Source organism: Phodopus roborovskii, unplaced genomic scaffold (genome assembly GCF_943737965.1).
Source record: "Phodopus roborovskii unplaced genomic scaffold, PHOROB, whole genome shotgun sequence".
Lineage (NCBI taxonomy): Eukaryota > Metazoa > Chordata > Mammalia > Rodentia > Cricetidae > Phodopus > Phodopus roborovskii.
In genome coordinates this window covers 34,741,055-34,766,168 of record NW_026126482.1, presented here as the reverse complement: position 1 = coordinate 34,766,168, position 25,114 = coordinate 34,741,055, and the positions used below count along the sequence as shown (strand labels likewise).

The 25,114-nt window shown below is 43.2% G+C and overlaps 1 protein-coding gene across 1 annotated transcript in view; it reads left to right on the top strand.

The window, feature by feature from the left end:
- Positions 1 to 22,450, top strand: part of Kiaa0319 (KIAA0319 ortholog) — a 44,413-nt gene extending 21,963 nt beyond the window's left edge. The window contains exons 13-19 of the mRNA XM_051194511.1: positions 22 to 160; positions 3,646 to 3,805; positions 9,027 to 9,169; positions 11,455 to 11,577; positions 13,572 to 13,662; positions 15,269 to 15,360; positions 19,733 to 22,450. Of these exons, the coding sequence (XP_051050468.1) occupies positions 22 to 160; positions 3,646 to 3,805; positions 9,027 to 9,169; positions 11,455 to 11,577; positions 13,572 to 13,662; positions 15,269 to 15,360; positions 19,733 to 19,911 (927 nt within the window). The 3' untranslated portion in view covers positions 19,912 to 22,450. The remainder of the gene's footprint in view (positions 1 to 21; positions 161 to 3,645; positions 3,806 to 9,026; positions 9,170 to 11,454; positions 11,578 to 13,571; positions 13,663 to 15,268; positions 15,361 to 19,732) is intronic.
- Positions 22,451 to 25,114: the final 2,664 nt, after the last annotated feature.

Below are 25,114 nucleotides of genomic sequence, written 5' to 3'. Positions count from 1 at the left end.
GTGGATCCCTTCACTTCTCAGGATGTCATCGGAGGCTCCGACAACCAGGTGGCTCTTCAGCTCACCAATCTGGTGGAAGGAGTCTACACTTTTCATTTGCTAGTCACTGACAGTCAGGGGGCCTCGGACTCAGACACAGCCACCGTGGAGGTCCTGCCAGGTGTGTACTGAGCCGATGTCACTGGGGTAGGTGGCCCTCTGTATCTAGCTTCTGCTCTTGGCCAGCCTGACCTTAGGGGTTTCCTTTTTCTTTTTAATGAAAAAAAAAAATGTGTATGTGTGTTAAGAGTATGTTTTTCCTGCTGGCCTGGACCTACCTCGGCGCCAGCCCCAAATAATACACAGAGACATTATATTAGATATAAATGCTGTTGGCCAGTTACTTGTTTCTTATTGGCTAGCTCTGTCTTAAGTATTAACCCATTTCTATTAATCTAAGTATTTCCACGTGGTCTCATTTTACCGGAGAGTAGGGCTGGTGTCTGCTCTCTCCAATCTCTACATGCTGACTCCTCCCTACTACTTCCTTGAATCCTCCTAGTCTCCTAGTCCTGCCTATTTTGCTTTCCTATTGGCCAACAGTGCTTTATTCATTAACCAGTATGAGAAACATATTTACAGAATGACATCTCCCATCATCTCCTCTTTTCTGTCTAAATAAAAAGAAGGGTTTTAACCTTAACATAGCAAGATATATCACACAAATAAGAATCACAGTTAACAATATTTAGTCCATTAACATTTAGTAAGATTTAAGAAAATATTCCATCATCTATTCTATCTTTGTGAGTCTGAAGTCCTATATGTAACTTACCTTTAATCTTAACTAAGGAAAACTATAACCATAACTATCTGTCTTCAACTCCTTCAAAGACCACAGAAGGATAGTATATAAACTCTAGGAATGACAGAGACAACTCACTGCCTGGTCAGTCACCTGAAGTTTTTCTGTAATCTTCCATCTTCAGCCCATAGGCCATAGTGTGTCTGGAAGACTCTTCAGCAAAGCAGGAAACTTTAAACTGTCTTTTTGTATTGGCAGTTTATCAATCACTTTTCTCTGTGTCCCGCAGACTGTCTAGCAGACTCTTCCATGAAACAGGAACTCTGTAGCAATGTCCATCTTGAATCAGCAATCAATTTTCTGTGGGTCCTGCATGTCCAGTTTATACAGCATAAAGTCAAACAGTCCAGACAAGGGCAGTATCTTATCCAAATGGCTAGTCTTGCCATATTGGAAGTAAACTTCATAACACATTTCTTCAATGTCCATCTTCCTTTCTGACGCAGGTGGTGTTGCCAGGAGCATTTATGTCTCACTGTCAAGAAAAACCCTAAACCATTTTAAATGCCATGTTCTGTAGGTCTTTGAAAGGTTTGAAGAATGCCTATCTATCTTAAATACATCTCTGTGTATCTTGAAAAACCTAACTAACTTAACTCTAAGCTTTGACTATCATAGGTAATTATCTATAATCTGTACTACATTACACATTACATTTCTAAATTAACTATATAAACACAATACTTAAACAAAAGTAGAAATATACGTATAACATAATTGACCTTAAATTGTATCAATAAATGAAACTCCATTCCAAAACAAAGTATTCATACCTATACTATAATACCCTTTTTACCTTTAAAAAGAGATTGGTTGTGGTCATTAACCATTTATAACCAACCCCATATAAATGAAAACAAACATTTATAGACAATATTTGGGAATTTGGGTGTCGTTCTTTCCAAACTTTTTCCTGCTGGTAGGGGGCGCTGTCATTGGGGATCCTAAGAAGATGCAGAAATCCTGGCTGTAGTGGTCTGCAAGGCTGCATTGTCCCATGGACATTGCTTCAGGGGGTCTTGCTTGATCAAACCATGTTAGTTGGGAAGGAATCCATAGCTTTTTATTTTCTGTGGAAACAAAACTAGAAATCATTTTCCCCAGTAACCTGTTCTTAGACTTAAATTTTGAAGTCAAAGCATTTTTAAAATATATAAATTGGATTGATCCAGCAGCATTTGTTTTAACAGTTGTAGTTATTTCCTCAGCAGTAAAATGATACAAAGACAATATAACACCGTACAATATCCAGATTCTCTCCATCTTTATGTGGCTTTTTTATTACTCTGTTTCTTTTACTTCTATTTTTTTTCATTTTTTGAGACAGGGTTTTTCTGTGTAACTTTTATCTGTCCTGGAATTCACTCTGCATACCAGGTTTACTTTGCAATCACAGAGATCTGCTTGCTTCTGTCTCCTGAGTGCTGGGATTAAGGGCATGTGCCACCACATCCAGCTCCTCTCTGTCTTTTTAAAACCATTTTATTCTTTTTCTCTCCCAAGGCTACGTATATTTTAAAATATACTGTAAACTTTTAGCTTTTTGTTAATGTGAATCTGTCTTTACTGTAAATCTTTATATTTTTCTGGCCATGAGTCTTTTATCTGGTAAACAACAACATTACTAAAATGAAAGCCACAGTTGTTTCAGAAGTCTATCCAAGATGGCGGTGGACACCTTTACCGCCAGAACTGAGAGCTGTGCTCAGTGCCTTGGTCTATGCTGCCATCCAGCAGCATGCTGCCGGCTTGGAGATGTGGTTACTTCCATTCCCTTCTCTAGTACAACACATCAATGAATTGATAGTAGAACTCTTTAAAAGTTGTGTGGTTTTTGTGTGTGTGTGATTTTGTGCACACGGATGTGGTGTTCTTGGAGACCAGAAGAAGGAGTGAGAGCTTCTAGGACTGGTATTATAGGCAGTTATGAACCACTGGGTGTTGGGTGCTGGGAATTGAACTCAGGTCCTCTTTAAGAGCAGTATAGGCTCTTACTCACAGAGCCACCTCTCAACCAGCTTTAGGATTGTTCCATACTTTTCTTTATACCACAAGCAGATCCCAGTTTGTGCATCATCAATGAGAATTATGAGAATTATATCTGGAAGGAAGAGTTTGCTTTCCTGATTTAACATGAAGTGAACATGGTCAGGTAGAGGGAGGGGAGCCTCGGTGAGGTGGGCATGGTGACACTAAGAATAAACTGGACTAGGTAGCACCCATGAGCAGGAAAGAATGTTCTCAGGTGCTGGGGAAGCATGTGAGGCACCAACTTTTCAGTGTATCTCAAAGGTATAGTTGGTTGTCTTTTGAGAGAAAAACTACTAGATAACAAGGTGGAATAAAATTGGGAAAATTACTCCAGAGCTGTTTCTATGGTGTTCCCTGGGACTTACTTTTCTCTCTGTCCTTGTCTGACTCTCTCTAAGAGAGGGTTTCATGTAGCCCAGGTTGGCCTGGAACTCACTGTGCAGTAAGGATGACTTTGAACTTCTGATCCTCTTGCCCCCACAGTCCCAAGTGCTGGTACTGTAGGTGTGTACTACCATACCCACCTCTCTGCTGTTTTAGAATGATCTGAGCTAAATGTAATAGATAGATGCTTCCTTTAAACTTTTATTATCATATTTTGACCTTACTTTTGCTGTGCTGGACATGAAACTCACCATCTGTGGGCACTGGGCCAGCACCCTCTGCTGAGCCACAAGCCCAGTCTGGCTTTGAACCCTTCTACTGACCCTACTCCTTGTGTTACCAAGCCTGTGATCTCATGGTGAAATTCCTGTCTTTGCTCTCCTCAGACCCCAAGAAGGATGGCCTGGTGGAGCTGATCCTTCAGGTTGGTGTTGAGCGGCTGACAGAACAGCAGAAGGAAACCCTGGTGAGGCAGTTGGCTATGCTCCTGAATGTGCTAGACTCTGATGTGAAGGTCCTCAAGGTCCAGGCACACACGGATGTCAGGTATGGAGATGCATGCCCAGCACATGACACTCAGATATCAGCCATGATAACTACCGTCTCAAGCAAGAAGGTGGGTGGATACGAGCAGTTGGTATAACAAAAGTTATATTTTCTTATGCTAAGGGTCATCACATAAGGTTCACACTCTAAATTCCTAACTACAGCCCTAAGCCTGTCTCTCCCAGGCTGCCCACCTGTGTGACATATCTTAGCTGGAGGGCAGATCCAACCTCTAACAGAAGTCTCTGAGTCGAGGGTCAGGATCTCCTGCCTCAGAGCAGATCAAGGCAGCATCTCTCCAGATGTACAGAGCAGAGCATTGCTTTTGGTCTCTTCTTACATGCTGTCCAGTGGGAGTCAGGGAGCCTAGGACTGTGTCTGGTTATCTTGAGTGAGTGATGTCACTGGGTTGATTGTAGTGGGGTTTCTGACTAAGCTGTTTTCACATGTCTAAAAGGCAATTTCACCATGCTGATTACACCTATCCAGCACTGGGCTTCACCCAGGTGTCAGGGATGAGTATTTATCCAGCACCATGTCTCACTCAGGTGTCAGATTTGTTGCAGGCCTCTTCTGCTCTCTCCCAGGTCTTTCTCCTTGCTTGCTTTCTTATTTATTTTTTATCATGTTCATATTCTTTTATTGTTATCCTCAAAGACAAGAGTAAGAACAAGTCATTTTAGGCCCCGCCCTCAGATCCTGGTAAAGGTTTGTGAATTGAGAATGTTCTGAATGCGAGTTCGGGAATGTCAAAGGAGATGATAGTTTTGCTCTGCCTGCAAATCGCCTGGGGCTGGTGAGGAAGTTGTCTTGAGCAGACACTTCTCTGTGTCAAGAGATTGCTCAGTCCCATTTACTGTCTTTAAGGAGTTTACTCAACCTTCCATTCTTACAAGACTTTTGCATTTAATTAAGTTTTATTTTTAAAGCCCACCAAACCAACACCAGTGTAGGGCAGGAGAATAGAAAGAATGGGGTGATTAAACCCCACCATTTCCAGGAAGTACATTTTGTAGTTATTGTTGGCCTATCTGTCTGGGCTGGTTTTCTATTGAACTGCAATTTATTTATTTAGAAAAGTGACTAATGAAGACATTCTAATTAACTAATTAGGGTGCTGCAGATGGGACTCAGGGCCATGTGCATAAGTGTCCCATCCTTGAGATTGCTCAGTAATTAAGAATATGTACTATCCTTCCAGAGGACCAGTGTTTCCCAGTACCCAAAGTGGACAGCTTACAGACTCTTATAACTCCAAAGGTGTCTTCTGGTCTCTATGGGAACTTACACACACACACACACACACACACACACACACACACACAGAGAGAGAGAGAGAGAGAGAGAGAGAGAGAGACATATCTACATAATTAAAAATAAAACAAAATCTTAAAAATAAAAGAATGACTCAGTAAGTATGGAGAAAGATTTTGACAATGTCCAGAATCTTTTCATGATGAAAACACTTTTTGGTTTAGACAGTAAAAGGGGTCTCACCCCCCTCTGGCATATTGAGCAGCTGTTAAACACTATTATCATTAGTGTTAATAATACATTTTGAAATCCTTGCTATAAGCACCCACCCCTCCTGCTGCTCTACTTTCTGTAAATTTAAATGCCAGGGGTGGGAGGACCATTTGATTCCCTATTTGGAAGCGTTGGACTTTCTCTAATTGCCTTGGGCTAAAGGGCTGTCTGTCAAACAGTTGTATAGACTGTACTTACATGACACACTAGCCATCTTACACTTCACAAATGCCTTGAGACAACAATGCAAAGGTAACATTGGATTCCTCTGGCTCCTGCAGGCATAGGCTTAGTCAGGGCTGTTGGAAACAGTTTGTACCAGATATTGGGCTACTACGTGCTGTGACTGTTAATCTCATTTGTTAACTTGATCTCAAACATTAACTAGATGACGACCCTTGGGACAAGCCTGTTGAAGGATTGTTTTGGTTGGTTTTATTGAGATGGGAAGAGTCATGCAGCACAGGTGTCACCATTCCCTGGGCAGAGGGTCCTGGCCTGTATAAAGAGGAGAACATGAACATAATTGTTCATCATTTCTTGCTGTATGACTATGGATGCAGCATGACCAGCTGCCTCAAGTTCTTGCTGCCAGGTTCCTCAAACCGTGAACTCAAACAAACCCATCCTCCCTTAAGATGCTTTTGCCATGGCAATAGGAAAAAGAACCTAGACAGAAAATCGGTACTAGGAGTAGGGACAATGCTATGATAAACTTGGCCATGTGGTTCATAGGCTTTTGGAACTTGCTTGTTGAAAGAACGTGTAGGAATTTGGAACAGTTTGGGTTTGGAGCAGGCAATCTCCAGAATGTTGGAAGCAAGCTCAGAAGACAGGAATGCTGATGGAAGCATGGACAGATGGACAGTGGACAGATGAAAGTAGACAGATGGCTCATGAGGATTCTATCAGGACCTGGGATAGGGCCCATTCAAGTGATATTTTTCCAAGAATCTGGCTTGATTCTGCCTATATCCTAAAACCCTGAGTGAAACTGAATTTAAAGCTAACAAACTAATTTGTTAGGCAGAGGGAATGTAAGGACAAGAAAGTATTTAAGCTGGTGCTGAGAAGACCTCTGGCCCCAACATGCATGTGCACACCTTTGAACACACACCTGCACGTGCAGGGAGGCACATGAAAAGAACGCCAGGTCATAAAGAGACACAGGTGGTGATACATCTACAAGCCTGATGCCAACAAATGCCAAGTAAGCTGAGAGAAAGGTCTGGAACATATCTGTCTATGGAGCGCCAGAGGGCATAATCCTGCCAGCACTTTGATTTGAGGCTTTGGCTGTCCAGAACCTATAGACAAGAGATTGCTGTTGTTTTCAGTGACTAAGCTGTGGAACTTGTTTGCAACAGTCCTGGGAAACTCATGCAGATCTGAGTAGGTGTGCCAGTCAGCACATGGAAAAATGCTCACCATCCATAGCGTTGAAGAAAATGCCAAGTAAAACCACTCCCAGGGCCAAAAGATGTCTTAGCAAGGTGGGACTTCCTGTCACCAAGCCAGAAGACCTGAGTGCAAACATCAGGGCTCACATGGTGGAGGGAGAGAACCAACTCTCACCAGCTGTCTTCAGTTCTCCTCATGTACATTAGAGCACATGTACGTGTATGCATACATGTACATATACACACAGACACAGACTCGCGCGCGCGCGCACACACACACACACACACACACACACACACAAACACTATGTTTTTAAAACCTGTGTGCTGCTTGTCTATAAGATGGCTATAATCTAAAGCCATAGCTATAGACTTAGCTACCTAGGTAATTACTGAGGGGGATGAAAGACTTACATCCACATAAAAAAATGTGGATAGTCACGACATAGATTTATGACAGCTAGGGTGTAAACAACCTAAATGCCCATCAATGGATAGAAATGATATATGAGGATTGAGGACATAGCTAAGGCACTAAGGTTTTTTTTTTGTTATGCCAGCATGAAGACCCTGAGTTTAATCCCCAGAATTGAAGTAAAAACTGGACAAGGGGCAAGCAAAATGACTCAACAAGTAAAGGCACCTGCTACTGGCCTGATGACCTGAGTTCTACCCACATGGTGGAAGGAGAAAACTGTCCTCTGACCTCATGCATGGACTTTGGCATGTGTGCACCACCACCCCCCCAATGCAAATAAATGTGTGTGTGTGTGGGGGGGGGACAAACTGGGCATGGTAGTGGCTGTAGTAGTAGCTTTCCTGTTGTTGTGAAAAAATACAATGACCAAAACAGCAATTTCTGGAAGAAAGGGTCTATTTGGAGCTTAAAGTTCTACAGGGATAAGAGTCTATCATGTCAGAGGCATGACAGCCAGCTGCAGCCATGATGGAAGGAGCAGGAAGCCGAGAAGCCACACCTTCAGCCACAAGCAGGAGTGACCTGAGTGGAGCAGGCTGTGAACCCTCACAGCCTGCCCTCACTGAAGCACTTCCTCCAGCACGGCTGAACCACCCACAATCCCCAGACAGCACTACCAACTGGGACCACTGTGTTCAAATATGTGAGCCTATGGGGGATATTCTCAGTCAGCCTACTGGGGTGGTGCATAGTAAGTCCAGCACTGGGAGTCGAAGGATGGGGATCCTTGGAGCTCACTGGCCATCCAGTTTAGCCTCATCAGTGAGCCCCAGGGCTCCAGTGAAAGACCCTGTGCAGTTCCTGTGCTACAATCTGTTCCACTAATCCGGCAAAGGCCTAGAGATTTAAATAAAAGACAAGACAGCGGGTCATTCGTGCAACAGGAATGCTGGAATGCCAAATGCCATTTATTGAGGGGAAGGAGCGGGCTTATTTACTGACTCACAGCACAGTGGAAAGCAATCAAAGGTCAAGTGTACAAATTCTTGGGCTTAGCTTCTCCCCAGAAGATGTGTGTTAGCAAATCAGGCAGAGTACCAGTAACAACTCTGGGACAAGATGTTCCAGCCACATCTTCAGGTTTGCTCAAGGTGCCTTGGGGTTTCATGCAGAGCCCTACTACCCTATCTCAGGGTCTGCGAAGATGGCTCAGGAGTAAAGAGCACCGGCTGCCCTTCAGAAGACCTGGGTTTATTTCCCAGAACCCACATGACAGCTCATGAAAGCTCACAACTCTCTGTAACTCCAATCCTAGGGATTCTGATGCCCTCTTCTGGCTTCTGCAGGCACCAGGCACACAAGTGGTACACAGATACACATGTTGTCACACACATGAAATAAATGCATAAGTTAAGAAGACAATTTTTTTTTTTTTAAAGAAAGACCCTGTTATCCAGATGGTGGTGGCTCATGCAGAGTTTACAGAGTAAGTTTAAGATAGCCAGGGCTACACAGAAAAACCCTGTCTCAAAAAAAAAAAAAAAAAAAAAGAGACCTTGTTTCATAAAACAAGCTGGATAGCTTCTGAGGAATGACATCCAGAGTTGACCTTTGACCTCCACATGTACACTCAAATACAAAGAAATTATATAAATTATTTACACACATACAAATATACATACATACAATGGAATATTAGTTGACAATAAAAATGAATCGTATGGATGAACCTTAAAAAGATGCTAAGTGAAAGAACAAACTGTAGAGTTATAGTGGTCTCCCTTGCCAGCGCTGCAAGTCAGATGGCTTTGGTGGTACATTGTGCCAGCCAGCCACTGTCTAATCATGTGACCGTCTCTCATTGTCTCTTCTCCAGCACTGTGATTATATTTTATGTACAGAGCGGGCCACCTTTCAAGGTTTTCAGAGCTGCTGATGTGGCCCGGAATCTGCACAGGCGGCTTTCAAAGGAGAAGGCAGCCTTCCTACTTTACAAGGTCTTGAGGATAGACACAGCAGGTATGTCTCCCATGGAAATAGTCTAATTAAAAACAAAATCAGACTTGCCAGTTCTGGGAGTTTGATAGACACAACACAAACACTGTTGTGGTTGAATGTACAATGAGCCCCATAGTGTCTTTGAACACTATTTGGAGGATTATGGAACTCTTAAGAGGTGAAGCTGTGCTAAAGGAGATGAACCCCTGGGGGCAGGTCTTGGGTTTTCTAGCCCAGCCTACTTCAGTAATCCCACCACTATTCTCCCTGCTTACACCCCCCCCCCCTTCTTGACTATAGAGCGATGTGACCAGCTGCCTCTCAGTCTTGTGGCCATGCCTGTATTCCTCTGAACTGTGAGCCTTTGCTTTTAAATCCAGGTATTTGACAATAGAAACAGGAATGGTATCTTATACAGGTGTTTTCCTTTCAATCCCCCTCCCCCACCCATCCACAGGACTCTGCATTTATTTCTCCAGTAGGTTTTCTGTGACATATTTGCCAACTACTCTTGTTTTGGAAAGAAACCGGAGAACAGTAGTGTCATACATCATTGTTTCAAAAATTTCTTCTGTCAATTTAAGCTTATATGTGTCTTCCAGTAGTAACCACACTTTTTTTAAAGCTATGCTTGTCCCTTTAGGATATCAAACTGATTTGTAGTTCCATGGTCCAGTCTTCATCACCAGTAAATGTTAATGGAGTAGTCATCTCAGTTACCAGAATATGATAATGTTTGCACAAATTTAATTTGTTTCAGATATGTGTTAATCTACAATTGATACTGTTAGTTGAATTGTTAGTCTACTTTCTCATTCATAATATGGAGTAATTTGGTAATTTGATTGTTTTTTTTTTTTAAAGTAGAATCTTTTGTTTTTCTAAGTGCTCAAAGCAGTGATTTATTTATTGTAGAAAATCTGAACTATCCCAAAAGGACAAAGAAGAAAGCAATCCTCTTGTTTGTATTGTTTGTAGAGTTTAGAGTTCCTGTTGCCTAGACATAACTTTCGTTATGCTACTATTCTAATGTATTTCTTCCAAGTTGCTCCATCTTTAGGAAATATAATGCAATCATGATAATTTGGTGTTTTTAGCATGTTTATGTGTGTGTGTGTAGTTGTGTAGTTTCTGGAGACTTAATCTAGTGTCTTATATATGTTAGGCAAAGGGCTCTACAACTGAGTTAAATCATAGCTCTTGTAATGTGTCTTTAAGCTTTATTCATACTATTATTACTTCCCCAAACCCTTTAGAATGTCTTTTCCATGAGACATTCATGGCTGCTTGGTTTCCCTCCCTGGATGTGTTCTGTAATCACACAACTACTCTTCTGCCTGTGGACTGTAGGGATGTTTTTAAATAGTGTTACAATAAAGACACACCACTGTGCACTCCCAATTGTTCCCATTGCGCATTTCTTAGTTCATTGTCTTGGTAAACGTTAAGGCTCTTACTATGGTATGGATTGGCTTTTCCCTAAACTTGCTTCCTGATGAGCTGTTGTATGGTGAGAGTTTATGCTACTGTTGTGGTAGTGATGAGGGTTGAGATAGGGTCTTACCATGTTGTCCTGACTGTCCTAGTGATGGCTGTGTAGCTGAGACTAGCTTCAAACTTGCTGCAGTCTTCCTGCTTCAGCCTCCTGAGTGCTAGGATTTTAGGTGCTTGACTTATAAGAGATGTTGTTTTGTTTTGTTTTTTCAAGATGGGGCTTCTCTGTGTAGCTCTGGCTGTCCTGGAACTCACTTTGTGGATCAGCTAGGAAGAGACACTATGACCATGTTAACTCTTACAAAGGAAAGCATTTAACTGAGGTGGTTGCTAACAGTTCAGAAATTCACTCCATCATTGTCATGGTGGGGAGCATGGCAGCTGGGAGTATGGCAGTGTGCAGGCAGACATGGGGCTGGAGAGGGACCTGAGAGGGACCTGAGGGTTCTTACATCTTGACTCACAGGCAACAGGAAGTGATCTGAAACAATGGACATGGTTTGAGCATATATATGATCCCAAAGCCTACCTCCACAGTGACACACTTCCTCCAATAAGACCACACCTACTCCAAAAAGGCCACAACTTCTAATAGTGTCACTCCCTTTGGGGGCCATTTTCTTTCAAACTACCACACCCGGCCGGCTTTGAACTCAGAGATTCACCTGCCTCTGTCTTCTGAGTACAGGGATGAAAGGTGTGTGTCAGCATTCTCAGCTTCTTAAGAGACTTCTGGGCTTCCACTATGGAAGGGGAAACCTGGGGACCTCCTTTTGTCCATGATGATCTCATCTCTGCACCCCTTTTTACAGGATGCCTTCTCAAGTGTTCAGGTCATGGTCACTGTGACCCCATCACAAAACGCTGCATTTGCTCCCATCTGTGGATGGAGAACCTCATACAGCGTTATATGTGGGATGGCGAAAGCAACTGTGGTGAGTAGTGTGTGTGTGTGTGATTGTGTGTGTGGTGTGTGCGTGTGCGTGTGTGTGTGTGTGTGTGTGTGTGTGTGTGTGTGTGTGTGTGTGATGGCTTCTGGTGCTGTTCTTGAAGACACTCATCTTTCCCTGGCTTAGCATCTAGAACCATCCTACCCCATTCTTTTGTTTTTTTGTGTTTTCCTTTTTGGTTTTTTCGAGACTGGGTTTCTCTGTGGCTTTAGAAGCTGTCCTGGAACCAGCTCTTGTACATCAAGCTGGCCTCGAACTCACAGAAATCTGCCTGCCTCTGCCTCCTGAGTGCTGGGACTAAAGGCATGCACCACATACACCTGGCCCAACCCCATTCTTACCAATCTGTCTCCAGAAACTTATCTGCAATACCTCCTAAGAGATAGATTTGGCAGGGCAGTGCTAAGAAACAATTGCTTTGAGATTTCTGCCCCAGATTATATGTGCCATGGCTTAGGATGTTGGAAACTTATGATCGTATAGCCCCTAACTGGGAAAATACAAAATGGGAAATGTGGCCTAAACTGCTAGGAGTTAGCCCAAGCAGGTACCAGCCACAGAAATCACAATCTTGCCCCATTGCCCAATCTCTTTGGGGAGAAAATCACACACACACACACACACACACACACACACACACACACACTCAACACATAAAAACAAAATATAAACTCTATAGCAAGCATATATAATAAATTTATATGCAATTTATTATACAGCCTGATTTTTCTCTAACTCTGAATTTTCTACACAGCAGAAGATAACCTTGAACTCCTGATCTTTTTGCTTCCACCTTTTAAGTGCTGGGATTACTTGTCTGAGTCAGCACACTCAGCTAGAAAACTGTATTTTCATGGCAGTTTATTCCTAAGAATAAATTTGCCATTTTGGGGGTCCAGATGGACATAAATGTCAGAAAAATGTTAAGAGCTACCTGCCATGTCATGTTCTTTAACTCTCTACAAACATCAGAAATGAGCCAGCTTCAGGCTGCTATTCTAGGGAGATGGCATGATATTTAATCAGGTTAAGCATGAGTCTCTGTCTCATTGGTGATTTGGTTTTTTTGTTTGTTTGTTTGTTTTTGTTTTTTGTTTTTGTTTTTGTTTTTTTTTGTTTTGTTTTGTTTTGTTTTTTTTGAGACTGGGCCTCTCTATGTTGTCCTTGCTGTCCTGGAGCTCTTTAGAGCTCTTTATGTAGACCAGGCTGGTCTAGAACTCACGGAGATCTGCCTGCCTCTGTGTTCCAAGTGCTGGATTAAAAGCATGTGCCATTGTCTTGGGCACCCATTGGCATATGACCCTAAGTTATTACTGTAAAGCTTAGGATGTAGAAGGAATAAAGAGTAGTTCCAAAATTGACCTTGATAGATATCTTCATGCCACAGGCAACAAGCAGACACTTGACTTGCTTTATAAGACCATGCCATGGGTTTGGGAATATAGCTTAGTAGGTAGAGTGCTTGCCTAGCACACTCAAAACTTTATCCCCAGCACCACATAAAACCAAGCGCTGGGTGCACATCCATAATCCCAGCACTGGGAATGTCGAGGAGGAGGAGAAGGAGAAGAGAGAGGAGAAGGAAGAGGAGGAAAAATACCATACAGACCTTTTAGGAAGGAAGGTTATGATTCTCGGAATTCTAGAATGTTAATATTTCACATATTTATATGTAGGATGCAGAGTTGCTTCACTGATTTGCTTCAGCTACTTTGGGTTTCCTGCTCTCAAGTTAGCCTGAACTATGTGCCTGAGGTCCCTGAGTTATGTGCTTCATGAGGTCCTTCAACCAAATAGACAAAGTCATTAGTCTATTGTTTCAATTTGCATGGCACCTGGCTAGGCTCTGTTTCCTGCCCTACATAGTGATCCCAGCATCACAGCTGGCCTCTGCTCAGATAGACTTATTGAGAGTTGTCAGAATAAAGCTGATTAGCAAATGGTTTATCATTGCACGCTCTTGTCTTCTTGTTTTGCAGAGTGGAGTGTATTCTATGTGGCAGCATTGGCATTGACCCTGACAGTGGTAACTGGAGCAGTGACTTGGCTGTGCGTTTGCTGCTGCAGGAGGTACCTAATGTGATTATCAGTTTGGGAAAAAAGAAGGCTCTTTACTGGGGTCGTGAACAGCTTTGGGCTTGTATCTTTGGGTTTGTCTTACTGCTTAACTGACAGCCAGTTTTTTTTAAAACAAACTGGACTTCATGGGCATGGTATGATGCACTTTATCCTTCCAGGCATGTGCATCTAAGTAAATGGATCAATTCTGGAGAAAGCTTTTACTCATTGACACGCTCACCTTTAGGAATTGAACCTAGTATCTTGCATTCACTAAGTAGTACTCAGTCCCTCAGCCAAATCACTGCCCCCCAAATCTAATAGTAACCTCTGATTGTCTAACATTGTCTAACCTCTGATTGTCAGTAGAGAAAGATAGTCTAGAAATGTGTGGGTCTAATTTGTAGACTTGGTTATAGGAAGCAACAACTGGAATCCTTTAGTCACCTAAAACTTGAAGAGAGGCAAGGGAACTTTTGATTTAGATTTTTCCTCGTATTTTTCATCCAAAGGAAAGGACTTCTGAGAATCCCTTGGGCTGCCTCAGTGTAAGAGTCTCCTGGACCCCATGCTCAGCCCTCATGAGGAGATTGTAAGAAAAGATATCACTAGACGTCAGAAGACAGTAGCTCATTTTCTGATACAAAGCACTCTGTTATCTAAAGATGGGATGTTTCCATAAGTTACCCTTAATTTGTTTGAATTTTACTTGTGATTGCATTCCCAGCAGTGGGCATGGCAGGAAAGACAACACCTTAGAAAGAGGCCCAAACTCATTAAGCACTCAGACTCACGTGGGGAGAGGGTCCCCTACTGAATGTGGCTTTAAACACTCTACATCTCAGGGTTGTGTATGACAAGTGCATGGTGCTGACCTTGAATAGCTACTCAGCATTTGCCATTTTGATTCAGTGACGACTTTGACTGTAGTGTTGTATTTGGCCCTCCCAGCAACCACAGGAGAAAGGGACTCTTCTGGAAGCCAGGGCATGGGACACAGAAGTCTTAAGTGACATTCTCAAAGTCTCCAGCTAGCAAGCACTGAAGTGAGAGTGAGAAACCCTTGCTCTTAGCGACATGATCAGAACAAGGTGACTGCCTTACTGTAGTGGTTTGTCTGTTTTGAGACAGTGTCTCACTACTTTTCCCTGGTTCTGGGACTTGCTATGTAGATCAGGCTGGTCTCAAACTCATGGAGATCTGCTTCCTGAATTTAGTGTAGTTTTAATGAATGTTTTTGAGCCATGCTTTGTGACTTAACATGAGACACCAAGGGGCAGCCAGTTTTATATTTTGTGGGGGAAAAAAAATGAAAGTTGTTTCTAAGACAATTGTAGGGTTTAACTGTCTTATCACTTCTTCCATGGGCCCCTCTCTCTGGCTGTTGGCTTCAGTCCTGTTTCTGGGCATTTTTGGTTAGCACTCACTGATTTGAGGGAATCTTGCTCACCCACATCTTTCTGAGTGAGGCATTACTTGTGGGGAAAAGCTGCCTGGGCTGTATGCAGGTGAACATTGGTTAAAGGAACTCCAGCGCCTAAGTTTCAGGTGAACCCTTTAGTTAGGTGGGAAAGATCCCAGGTTCCATTCTGAGCATTTGTTTTGTTGTTTCTTTCAGACGGAAAAGGACTAAGATAAGGAAGAAAACCAAGTACACCATCCTAGACAATATGGATGACCAGGAAAGAATGGAACTGAGGCCCAAATATGGTAAGACAGTAATTCCAGATGCTTTTGAACATTTATCGAGGCACTGGCCTCCATAAACGTTAAGTTGGGTGAAATGGAGACTAAGGTGGAATCAACAGTTTAATTAGGCTGGAAGAGCAAGCCTGGGAATCTACAAGGAAAGACAGACACCCTCAACCCTGTGGAGGCAGGCTGCCTGAGAGCAGGCTAATGGTAGCTGTATTAGAAATGCAATGAAAAATTGGCAAGTGCTAGGAAACATTAATGGGTGAGGGATTACAAGTACTCACTGAAGGTTGAGCCTCTGCCAAGTGACCCCAGGGCCAAGACTTCTCTTCCAGGGAGGTCTCCCCAGTGCCTGGTTCTTTTCCACTCTGATTAGAGGGAGGTGGGGCATATGACCCTCCAGGCACCTTTACCCTGGCTTGTCTCTGATAGCTGCTCCCTCTACATCAGGCCAGAGATGCAGCAGCAGGATATCTAGCCTTTAAAAAGAACCATTTCTCATAAGCTCAATAGCTGAGGTATTTACAGAAAATTGCCTTCTCTAAGTATATAAACTGTTATGCTCAGGGCACCCCCCCCCCCACACACACACACATACTTCAGTTAACTAACCTTTGGATGCTCACATATTAGCCGTCATATAATGTGCTTTCTCTGCCCTTCTGAGGCTGCTCAGTGCTGATTCTATGCTTTTCCATAGCTCTGGGTTTGTAGGTAACTTAATTCTTTCTCTTTGTTTGTTTGTTGCGGTTGGTTGGTTTTTCAAGACAGGGTTTCTCCATGTAGCAGTCCTGGCTTCCCTGGAACTCACTCTGTAAGACCAGGTTAGCCTCAGACTCACAGAAGTCTGCCTGCCTCTTCCTCCCTAGTGTTGGAATTAAAGGCACTAATTTCAACTGGTAGCTTAATTCTTGTTTTCCTGAATATGCATGTTCTTTTTATTATCATTATTGTTATTTTCTTATTTTACATATCCATCCCAGTTCTCTCTCCCTCCCTCCACCTATTCATCCCTCCCTCTCTCCCACCCTCCCACCCTCCCATGCCCCCTGACTCCCTCCCCTCCCATCCCCCCCCCCCCCCCCCCCCCCGTCCACTCCACAGGGAGGGTGATGCCTTCCAGGAGGGATCAACACAATCTGTCATTTGGAGTAGGGACTAGGCCCTCCCTCCTGCCTCTAGGTTAGGGGAGTATCCCTGCATGGGGAATGTGCTCCCAAAGTCCTTTTGTTCACCAGGAATACATCCCGGTTCCACTGTCAGAGGTCCCTTAGACTGCCCAGGCCTTCTAAGTGAGATCCAAGTTCAGGGTGTCTGTGTTGGTATAATGCTGGTTTCCCAGCTATCAGTCTGGGGGTCCATGAGCTCCCCCTTGTTCAGGTCAGCTGTCTGTTTCTGTGGCCTGGTCTTGTCCCCATTTTCTTATCACTCCTTCCTCTCTACATCTGGATTCCAGGGTATCTTAATTCTTATTGAAAGGTGTGATCACTTTCAAAGTTGTGAGACCCAAAATGTTGTCAACAGGGATGAAGTCTCATACCTTCCTGAGGAAGAATCCTTGTCATGAAGAGCAAGGACGAGGCCTCTAATAGTCGGGTACCATTAAGCTGTTGTGACCAAATACTTGATAGGCAGCAACTCAAGAGAGGAAATGACTTGGACTAGCAGGTCATTCTTCAGTGAAAGGGTGCTAAGGGGAATGGCCAGAGGATGAAGCGACAGAGGGTAGGAAGGACGGGGTCGGTAGATCTTGCACAAGCTATGTCTTATGCCGACCAAGTTTGCTAAGAAATATAGCATCTTACAGTTTTCCTGAAAGGAAAATATGTGACAGTGTCAGCAAAGTTGGCAGGAAGCTAATCAAGGGATATTACATGAGGGGAATACAAGTATCTCAAGTGTTTCACAGACCTAGCACACAGCAAGTAGCCTTAGGACAAACAACCATAGCCTTTAGTGTAGGAAGAGTTAGTTCTCAGAAAGAAGCCATAGCTTCCTCAAAGCCTTGGCCTCGGGCCATTGCTGGAACTCCATTCCTTCTCCACACAGCAAAACCTCAGGGAAAAACCTTGGGTTGGCCTGGTCCCCAGCTAGGAAGGGTTCCTCCCGGTTAAGTGAGCATATAGTCCACCTTGTCTGGGAAGGCCTGGCTGCAGGGGCAGTTCCTGGCTATAGCAACTGGAGCCAGGGGCTCCTTGCTCATATCCGTGTGGGTCTAGGGATGCTGACCCTGAGCTGCTTTCTCCTTGTTCTCTTTCATTCAGTCCAAGACCACAGAGCGTATGATGGTGTAGGCCACATTCAGGACAGATCATCCCTAGCCAGCTGACATTCTCTGGAAGGGTTCTCAGAGTCACACACACAGAAGTGTACCTCACTAGTGCCTTAAGCAGTGTTTACTTGACAATGGAAAATACATAATCATAAGAGGTCCTGGCAGGACTTCACAGGCAACACCAACAGTAGCTGCGTATTACTGAGTGTTCACTGTGTTGCAGAACTCAATGCCAAAGGTGTTAAAAGGGGCCTTGTTCCTAAGAGGTTGAGGTGCTTGGGGTTGGTTATGTCACCAACCATCTCCTTGATTCACACCCACATTCTGACAAACCCTTCCTGTTCACAGAAGCCCATCATTCTTACCACAGCTCGGAATTTGGCCAAACGTGGTCTCACGTGCCTGCCATCCTATACTGCCCAGTATCTTTCCATACTCCCCATCATTATCTTTAGTACCTGGCTCAGATCTTTATAACCCCACCTCTAAACTCAGTAGTAGCTTTCCTAGTTAACACAGCTACTTTTGCTTGTTTGATTCTAACACCTGTGAGGCAGATACTATGATTATCCCCCATGTCATAGGAGAATGTGCTAAGACAAAGGGGAGTGTAGCGGCTGGCCCAAGGAGCATGGACTGGGCTAGGTAGTCAGCCTCAGAGCTGGGCTTTCTTCTCCTGCATGCCCACCACTGTCTAAGTCTATTCTGGCTTCTATAGCCGAATAAAAGAGAGAAGGGACTTTAAAACCACAGGCGTTTATTTGTCAGAGGTCTAGAGTTGGATATCCAAGGTCAGGGTAGCAGATTCCATCGGGTGAGGGCCACTTCCTTCAGGGCAAGCACTTCCCCCGGTATCCTTGCATGGTGGGAAGGGCAAGGTAGCTCTCTGGTCTGTCTCTGTGTCTCTTCTCTGTCTCTGTCTCTGCCCCTCTCTCAATGGGGTTAGAACTGAGGGTTTTGGAGCATATGCTAGAAAGCCAGGCCACTACTATGTGATGTCCCCAACCCTTTCTTATACTTCCTTTACAAAAGCCTAAGGGAACCAATTCTCTCTACAGGCGCTCTGCTCAGTAACATCACCTCAGGGTAGGTTTCAATGGAAGAATTTGGGAGGAACCATGACAGACCACAGTGTCTCTTAAGCCCACAGCAGACCCAGAGTGCTTCCTTCTTTCTTGTACACTGTGGCTTACGGTGCTTGTCTTTGAGCCTCTATGGCCTCATACCTTGTTTCCTACTTGTCATTTGCCCCATACTTTATTTTTCCTGTAAGTTCTCCTGGATGCTTCTAAATGTTTGATGCCCTCCTTCTGTCTCAACATCCCTCGATGTTCAAACCCATTCTATCTGGACCATCACAGAATGAATCCCAGCTACCAGGAGAGGGTCATATCCTCTTGTTTCATGTAAGAGTTTTATTTCTTAGACATTTTGAGTCATCATGTCAAGTGAAGGCGGGGTTTAAATACTAGAAGTTCACTGTCAAGGCAAGATGCCACTACACTCAAGGATCTGTTTTAAATCCTTAGCTAGACACTGTAAGGTTTTTTTTTGTTTTGTTTTGTTTTGTTTTTAATTTTAAGCAATAGTGCTGGTGAGATGGCTCGGTGGGTAAAGGTGCCTGACAACACAGGTTCTATGCCTGGAGGTATTTGCAGAGAGTCATCTCACATGGTATCATATCTGGCCCACAGGTATGCCACGGCCCTGCACACCCAAAAACCTTTATATTTTCATATTAGACACTATCGATTGATATTAGAGATCATATCTTAATCCTCTTTTTTTTCATTTTGATCCCCCAGAAATCAAATCACCTATCAAAAATATTTCATGGGGTTAAACTGAGAACTCCACAGTAGCGTTTGTGTGTTCAGTGCTTGCTTTGTGACAAAAGCTGGGTGAAGGGCTTCTCAGGAACAGATTCATTCAGTCCTCACCACAAACCGATGGCTGAGAACGTTGTCACCTTCCAACAGAGAAGGAAAGGTTAAATGCCTTGTCCAGGCTCATGAAGCTGGTGTCAAGCCACAGCCCTCCCAGGGACACAGCAAGAAGGGCAGCTAAGGAGACGTGGTCCTGCCTTCATGCTCTTCCTGCTTCTCTCCCCAGGTATCAAACACCGGAGCACGGAGCACAACTCTAGCCTGATGGTGTCAGAGTCTGAGTTTGAAAGCGACCAGGATACACTATTCAGTCGAGAGAGGATGGAGAGGGGAATCCTGAAGGGTTCCCTGAATGGCTCTGCCAGACACGGAGATTCCTTCAGTTACTATGCAAAGGACAGATAATGGGCTGTGTGTGGAAGGACCTCTTGGGTCTGTCACCCGGTACCAGACAGTGGGAGTTAAAACACAAAACTGACTCCTGCTCAGCATAGCATGTTATCAGCCCTTCCCAGGAGCCTTGCTCTGCGCTCCGCATACTTACTAAAAGACCTGGTCCTTGGAATTTTCAAGACAAAACACAATACTGCTTATTCAACAAACGCTCATTAATAGAGAAAGGAGGCACATAAAACTTCTGCAGAGTACTGAAAAGAGTTTTGTGTCTCTGTAGTGGACATGCTATTATATTTATTGCTCAAGCCTCATTCTGAAATAAGGCTAACACTTGTTCCTACTTAGAGGAAAGACAATTAAGGAGGGTTGATTTCTCTGTAGAAGCTGTGACAGGAAGACTTTTAAGAAAAATCTTCCAGAGGTGGCTTCTCAGAGGACCGGTAGGGTCAGCTTGTAGTTCATCTAAGAGGCAGGAGCCATCTGTGTGCAGCAGCTTTCTGTGTTGGCCTTGATGCTTGTGATGTAGCCAACTGCCGGCTAGGCTAGAAGTTCAGGAGTTAGGAAGAATCAGGAAGCAAGGACAGTAGGCAATAGAGATGGGAAGGGGCTAAGGACTTGCAGGTTGAATGTTGAAGGTAGCCTTTAATAGTCTTCTCTTTCCGTCTTTCTCATTTCTTCTCATCCTCCCTCTCTAAGAAAAGGAAATCATGGTGGGGCTTCTTTTAGCCCTAGTGGACATTAAAACTGACTGCTTATTCCCTTGAAATCTTACTGAGTATGGTGTACCTTAGCACTGCCACAGAAAAGGGGAAGGATTCAGTAACTGCAGACATATTCCAAAACTCTGAAATATGTTCTCAATGAGGGGAGTGTGGTCACCATGCTCTGAGTTCCTACAAAGACTTCCCATGGAAATAATGGGACAGAAATTTCGCTATTTATGCTTAAAAGTGTATGGAAGGCACTGGAGAAATGGCTATACTTAAGACCATTCACTGCTCTTGCAGAAGATGGTGGTTCAGTTGCTAGCACTTACATGGTGGCTTACAACCATCTATAACACTAGTTTCAAGGGGAGGGGCGGAGCCTTGCTTCTTCTGGCCTCCAGCAGCAGCAGGAATGTACAGAGTTTATACATGTAGGCAAAATACTCATGTACATAAAATAAACGTATTTAAAATTTAAAAACCTAAGTCCTATTTTATTTCTTTATACAGAAAGGAATTAAACCATGTCCTTCCACAAAGTGACACACTAGAGCATGAGTTAACTGCAGCCTGAGACATTGATAGACTTGTGGTAGTTTGCCCAGCTGCCTGCAGACCAAGGCCGGTAGCCTTGGCAATATCCTTGGCATTCAAAGAGTAGAAGAGCCCAATACTGTGGTCCCAGCATCTGGGAAAGAAGAGCAAGGAAGAGCAGGAGGTCAATGCTAGCCTTGGCTAAGCATTGAGTTTGATGACTACATGAGACCCTGTGTTAAAGAATGAAGAAAAAAGGAGAATCAGAACCACAACTTAAAGTTTAGTAATTGTTTATTTCTGGAAATTTTTATTTCTGAGTTATAGGTAACAAGATACCATGAGTAAGAGTTCACTGTACTATACTTAATATACTTTACTAGGGAAATGGTCAAATTAAAATGTGTAGCAATGTACTTTTATTTTAAAAGTGATTTCTTTGTTTATGCCTATAGTCCTAGTTCAGTATTATCTATATTATCGTTAGAGGTAAAGTGATTTTTTTAAACACTAGTATTTAGTTTCATGAATAGAATCTTCTCTATCCTCCAATTAGTATGATGCTATTTTTTTGTGGAGAACTATACATTCCTGGCATAGAGAATGTGGCCCAAGACAGAACAATAGAACATAACAGTGAAGCCTGTGAATACCTACTGCTTTATGTATGCATAAACATGCATAATGTATTGATTGCTCATAATTAGTTGACCTGTACAATTAATCTTGAAAGGGGATATTCCTATGTCATAGATGCTCACTCAAGCATAAGTGCTTTCCCCAGGGTCACAGTCAGCAGTGGATTTGGGAGTCAAGTGCCAGGACCTACTTTCCAGTGCTTGGATAAGTCCAGCCTTTAGTGCTGGAGGGCAGATCCTGGTAAGCCTTTTAGAACCCTGAACGTTCTGTTGCTGGGGCAAAGAGGAAACCTTTGAGTGCATGTGAAAGCTAAAGGCAAAGTGGGGGATCATGGACCCAGTCTCTTCCATTGGCATACACTCTGAGCTACCCCTCCCTCTAGGTTTGCAACAAGCTTGCTGGTTCTGTCCCTGGCTATCTAGACCTGGCCTGTCCAATCCATTCATCACAAAAGAACCTTGACTGTATGGCAAATAAGAAATAAACATCACAGTGGTTACTAGAAAATGGATTCTGTCTTGTGACCCACTTGATTGATACCTGAGGACCAAAAGAGCCACCCAGCATTCATCTTGTGCTGTTTATACCTAGGGATCTTAGGATCTGAAGACACTAAGAACTGTTTGTAAACAGAAAAACAAGTCTCTAGAGCTATGGTTCTCAACCTTCCTAATGCTATGACCCTTAATACAGCCCCTCATGTTGTGACCTCACCCATAAAATTATTTCCTAACTACTTCATAACTGTAATTTTGCTATGGTTATAAATCATAATGTAAATATCTGATATGCAGGATATCTGATATGCGGCCCTGTGAAAGGGTCGATTCACAGGCTGAGAACTGCTGCTCTAGAGTATTTATAGGGGAGAGCACTTATAGGGCTGAGGCTGCCTGCAAGCACAGCTAATTGCTGCTTTAGACAAAGATCCGAACCCCATCATCCCCAGCGGAGCATATTTAAAACACCTCAAAGATGTGAAGCAGGGAGCAGCAGTCACCTGTGATCCTGGCACTTGGAAGGTGGAGGCGGGATGATCAAGAGTTCAAGATCACCATCCATGGCTACATATGGTATTCAAGGCCAGCCGGGGCTACAGACCTATCTCGAGCAAGCAAACAAACATCCAGTGAAGTAAGAAAAAGGTGAGCAAGTTCCCATGGATTCTGAGTCTTGATCTTATCCTTTTCTTTTTTTTATATATAACCAAATCCATTTAAATGAAAACAAACATTTATAGACAATATTTGGGAATCTGGGCATCGTTCTTTCCAAACTACTTCCTGCTGGTAAGGGGGATTTTATCCTTTTCAATGTATTATTTTCCACACATTTTGACAAGGTGTTGATTCTCGTGTAATACTATTAAATATAAGTGCTGACCAAAAAAGAAAAGTGTTCATGTTTTCTCTAGTGTTTCCTTTGAAGGAGAAATATATTTTCCTTATGCTTCCATGTAGAGAGATTTTCCTTAGATGGGCCAGAAAACTGACATGTTTTCTCATGTTGCACATGCTAAAAAAGAATTGGTTGTTATGTTTTTGCTGTTACCTTTTTTCTTTTTCTTCCTTAGTATTGGTGATGGAAGCCAGGTGTCTGTCTGGTGCATGCCAGGCAAGCACTCTACCACTGAGTTACATCCCCAGCCCTGGGTTTTATGTTTCAGATGGCTGAAAAGAAATTAAACTGTTTTGATCACATGCCTTATAGATACACATTTCAAATCTGTGTCTATTAACAGTTTTTTGGAGGATGATCATATTCATTCATTCCTTTATGTATGGATTCCATGGCTGCTCTTATCTTACAAAAAAGTTTTAAAGAAACTGTGATAGGAATTGTCTGCCAGGTATAGTGAGTGATGCATTCCTTTGATGAGGCAGAGGCAGGCAGATCTCTGGGAGTTTAAGTCCAGCCTGGTCTATAGAGTAAGTTCTAGGACAGTCAAGGCTGTATAGAAAGCTTGTCACAAAAACAAAGATTAAAACACTTATTATCTGGACCTGTACTAGGAAAACAAACACAATTTCTGAAGACTAGAGGGCCAAATACTCTTGAGGTCAGACAGGCAGCTTGAATTGACCATTTTCAGATCAGCAGGGTTCTCAGTATTGAAGAACAGTCCCCTGCTGGCAAGGATAGACTGTAAGTGACAGCTGTGGTGGTAAGAAGAGTAGATCAGGCAGGGCCAAATGTCCTCTACATTTGGCTTTTTTTTTTCTTTTTCTTTTTCTTTCTTTCTTTTTTATTTAAATTGCTCATCTTCTTTTTCTTTCTTTTTGTTTTGACAATGTAGTCCTGTAATTTACCGAGAGCTCTCCCTGTCCAGTGCTGGGATTAAAGGTTTGTGCCGCCATGCACAGACAGCCCAGACTTATTTGTCAAAAATAAAGTCAATTTAGGACTGAGACTGCAGCTCAGTAAGAGTGCTTGTTTGAGCTGGAGACATGGCTCAGCCATTAAGAACATTCATTGGCTACTCTTCCAGAGGACCTGGGTTCAATTCCCAGCACCCACATGGCAGCTTACACCTGTCTGTAACTACAGTTCCTGGGGATCTGACACCTTCACACACATAAAATAAAGTTAAACAAATTATTAAAAAAAAAAAAAAAGAGAGTGCTTATCTAGCATGTGTGGGACCTTAAATTCTCAGGCACTGGGGAAAAAGGTCACATTTTTAAAAAGTATATTGAGGTATTATAGTTCACTTAGAATAAATTGCATATACCAAATACAATTTGATTTTGATGTATGATTATCTCTGTAATCAAGCTAATGTCACCCCAAAAGATTCTGGGACCCTTCATAGACACACCTTCCCTTGAACTTCACTACCAATGTCCTTGAATTTTCTAGTTTTGTAGAATTATTCTGTATGATTTAATTTTTGAGCTTCCTCTGCCAAGAAGTTGTCTCCAAGGTGTTTATATCAACCAGTCTATTAGCAATTTTGTTGGGGTAAACTGTGGAGGTCCTGTTCTGAGACTAAACTGCTACGTTAGGTATATGAATTAAAAGTCTCCTTGACCATCATTGTCTTGCAAGAATTCTGTATTTTACTGAGTTTTCCAAAAGTATATGAGCCAAATACGCATCAGCTCAACAACAATGACCCTCCAGACACCGTCCCCGAAAGTCTAGTGTGTGGAAGGCTTGATCCCCCAGCCCCTACTACTGTGGGAAGGCCCTGGAATCTGTAAGAGGTGGGGCCCGGTGGACGGAAGTGACCTCACTGGGGTGCGTGCCTTCCTGGATCTGCTTCCCCACCCGCCCTGGGAACCGTTTCCCACTGTCCAGGGGGGTTGATGCTCAGCCTGGCCCCCGCTCTC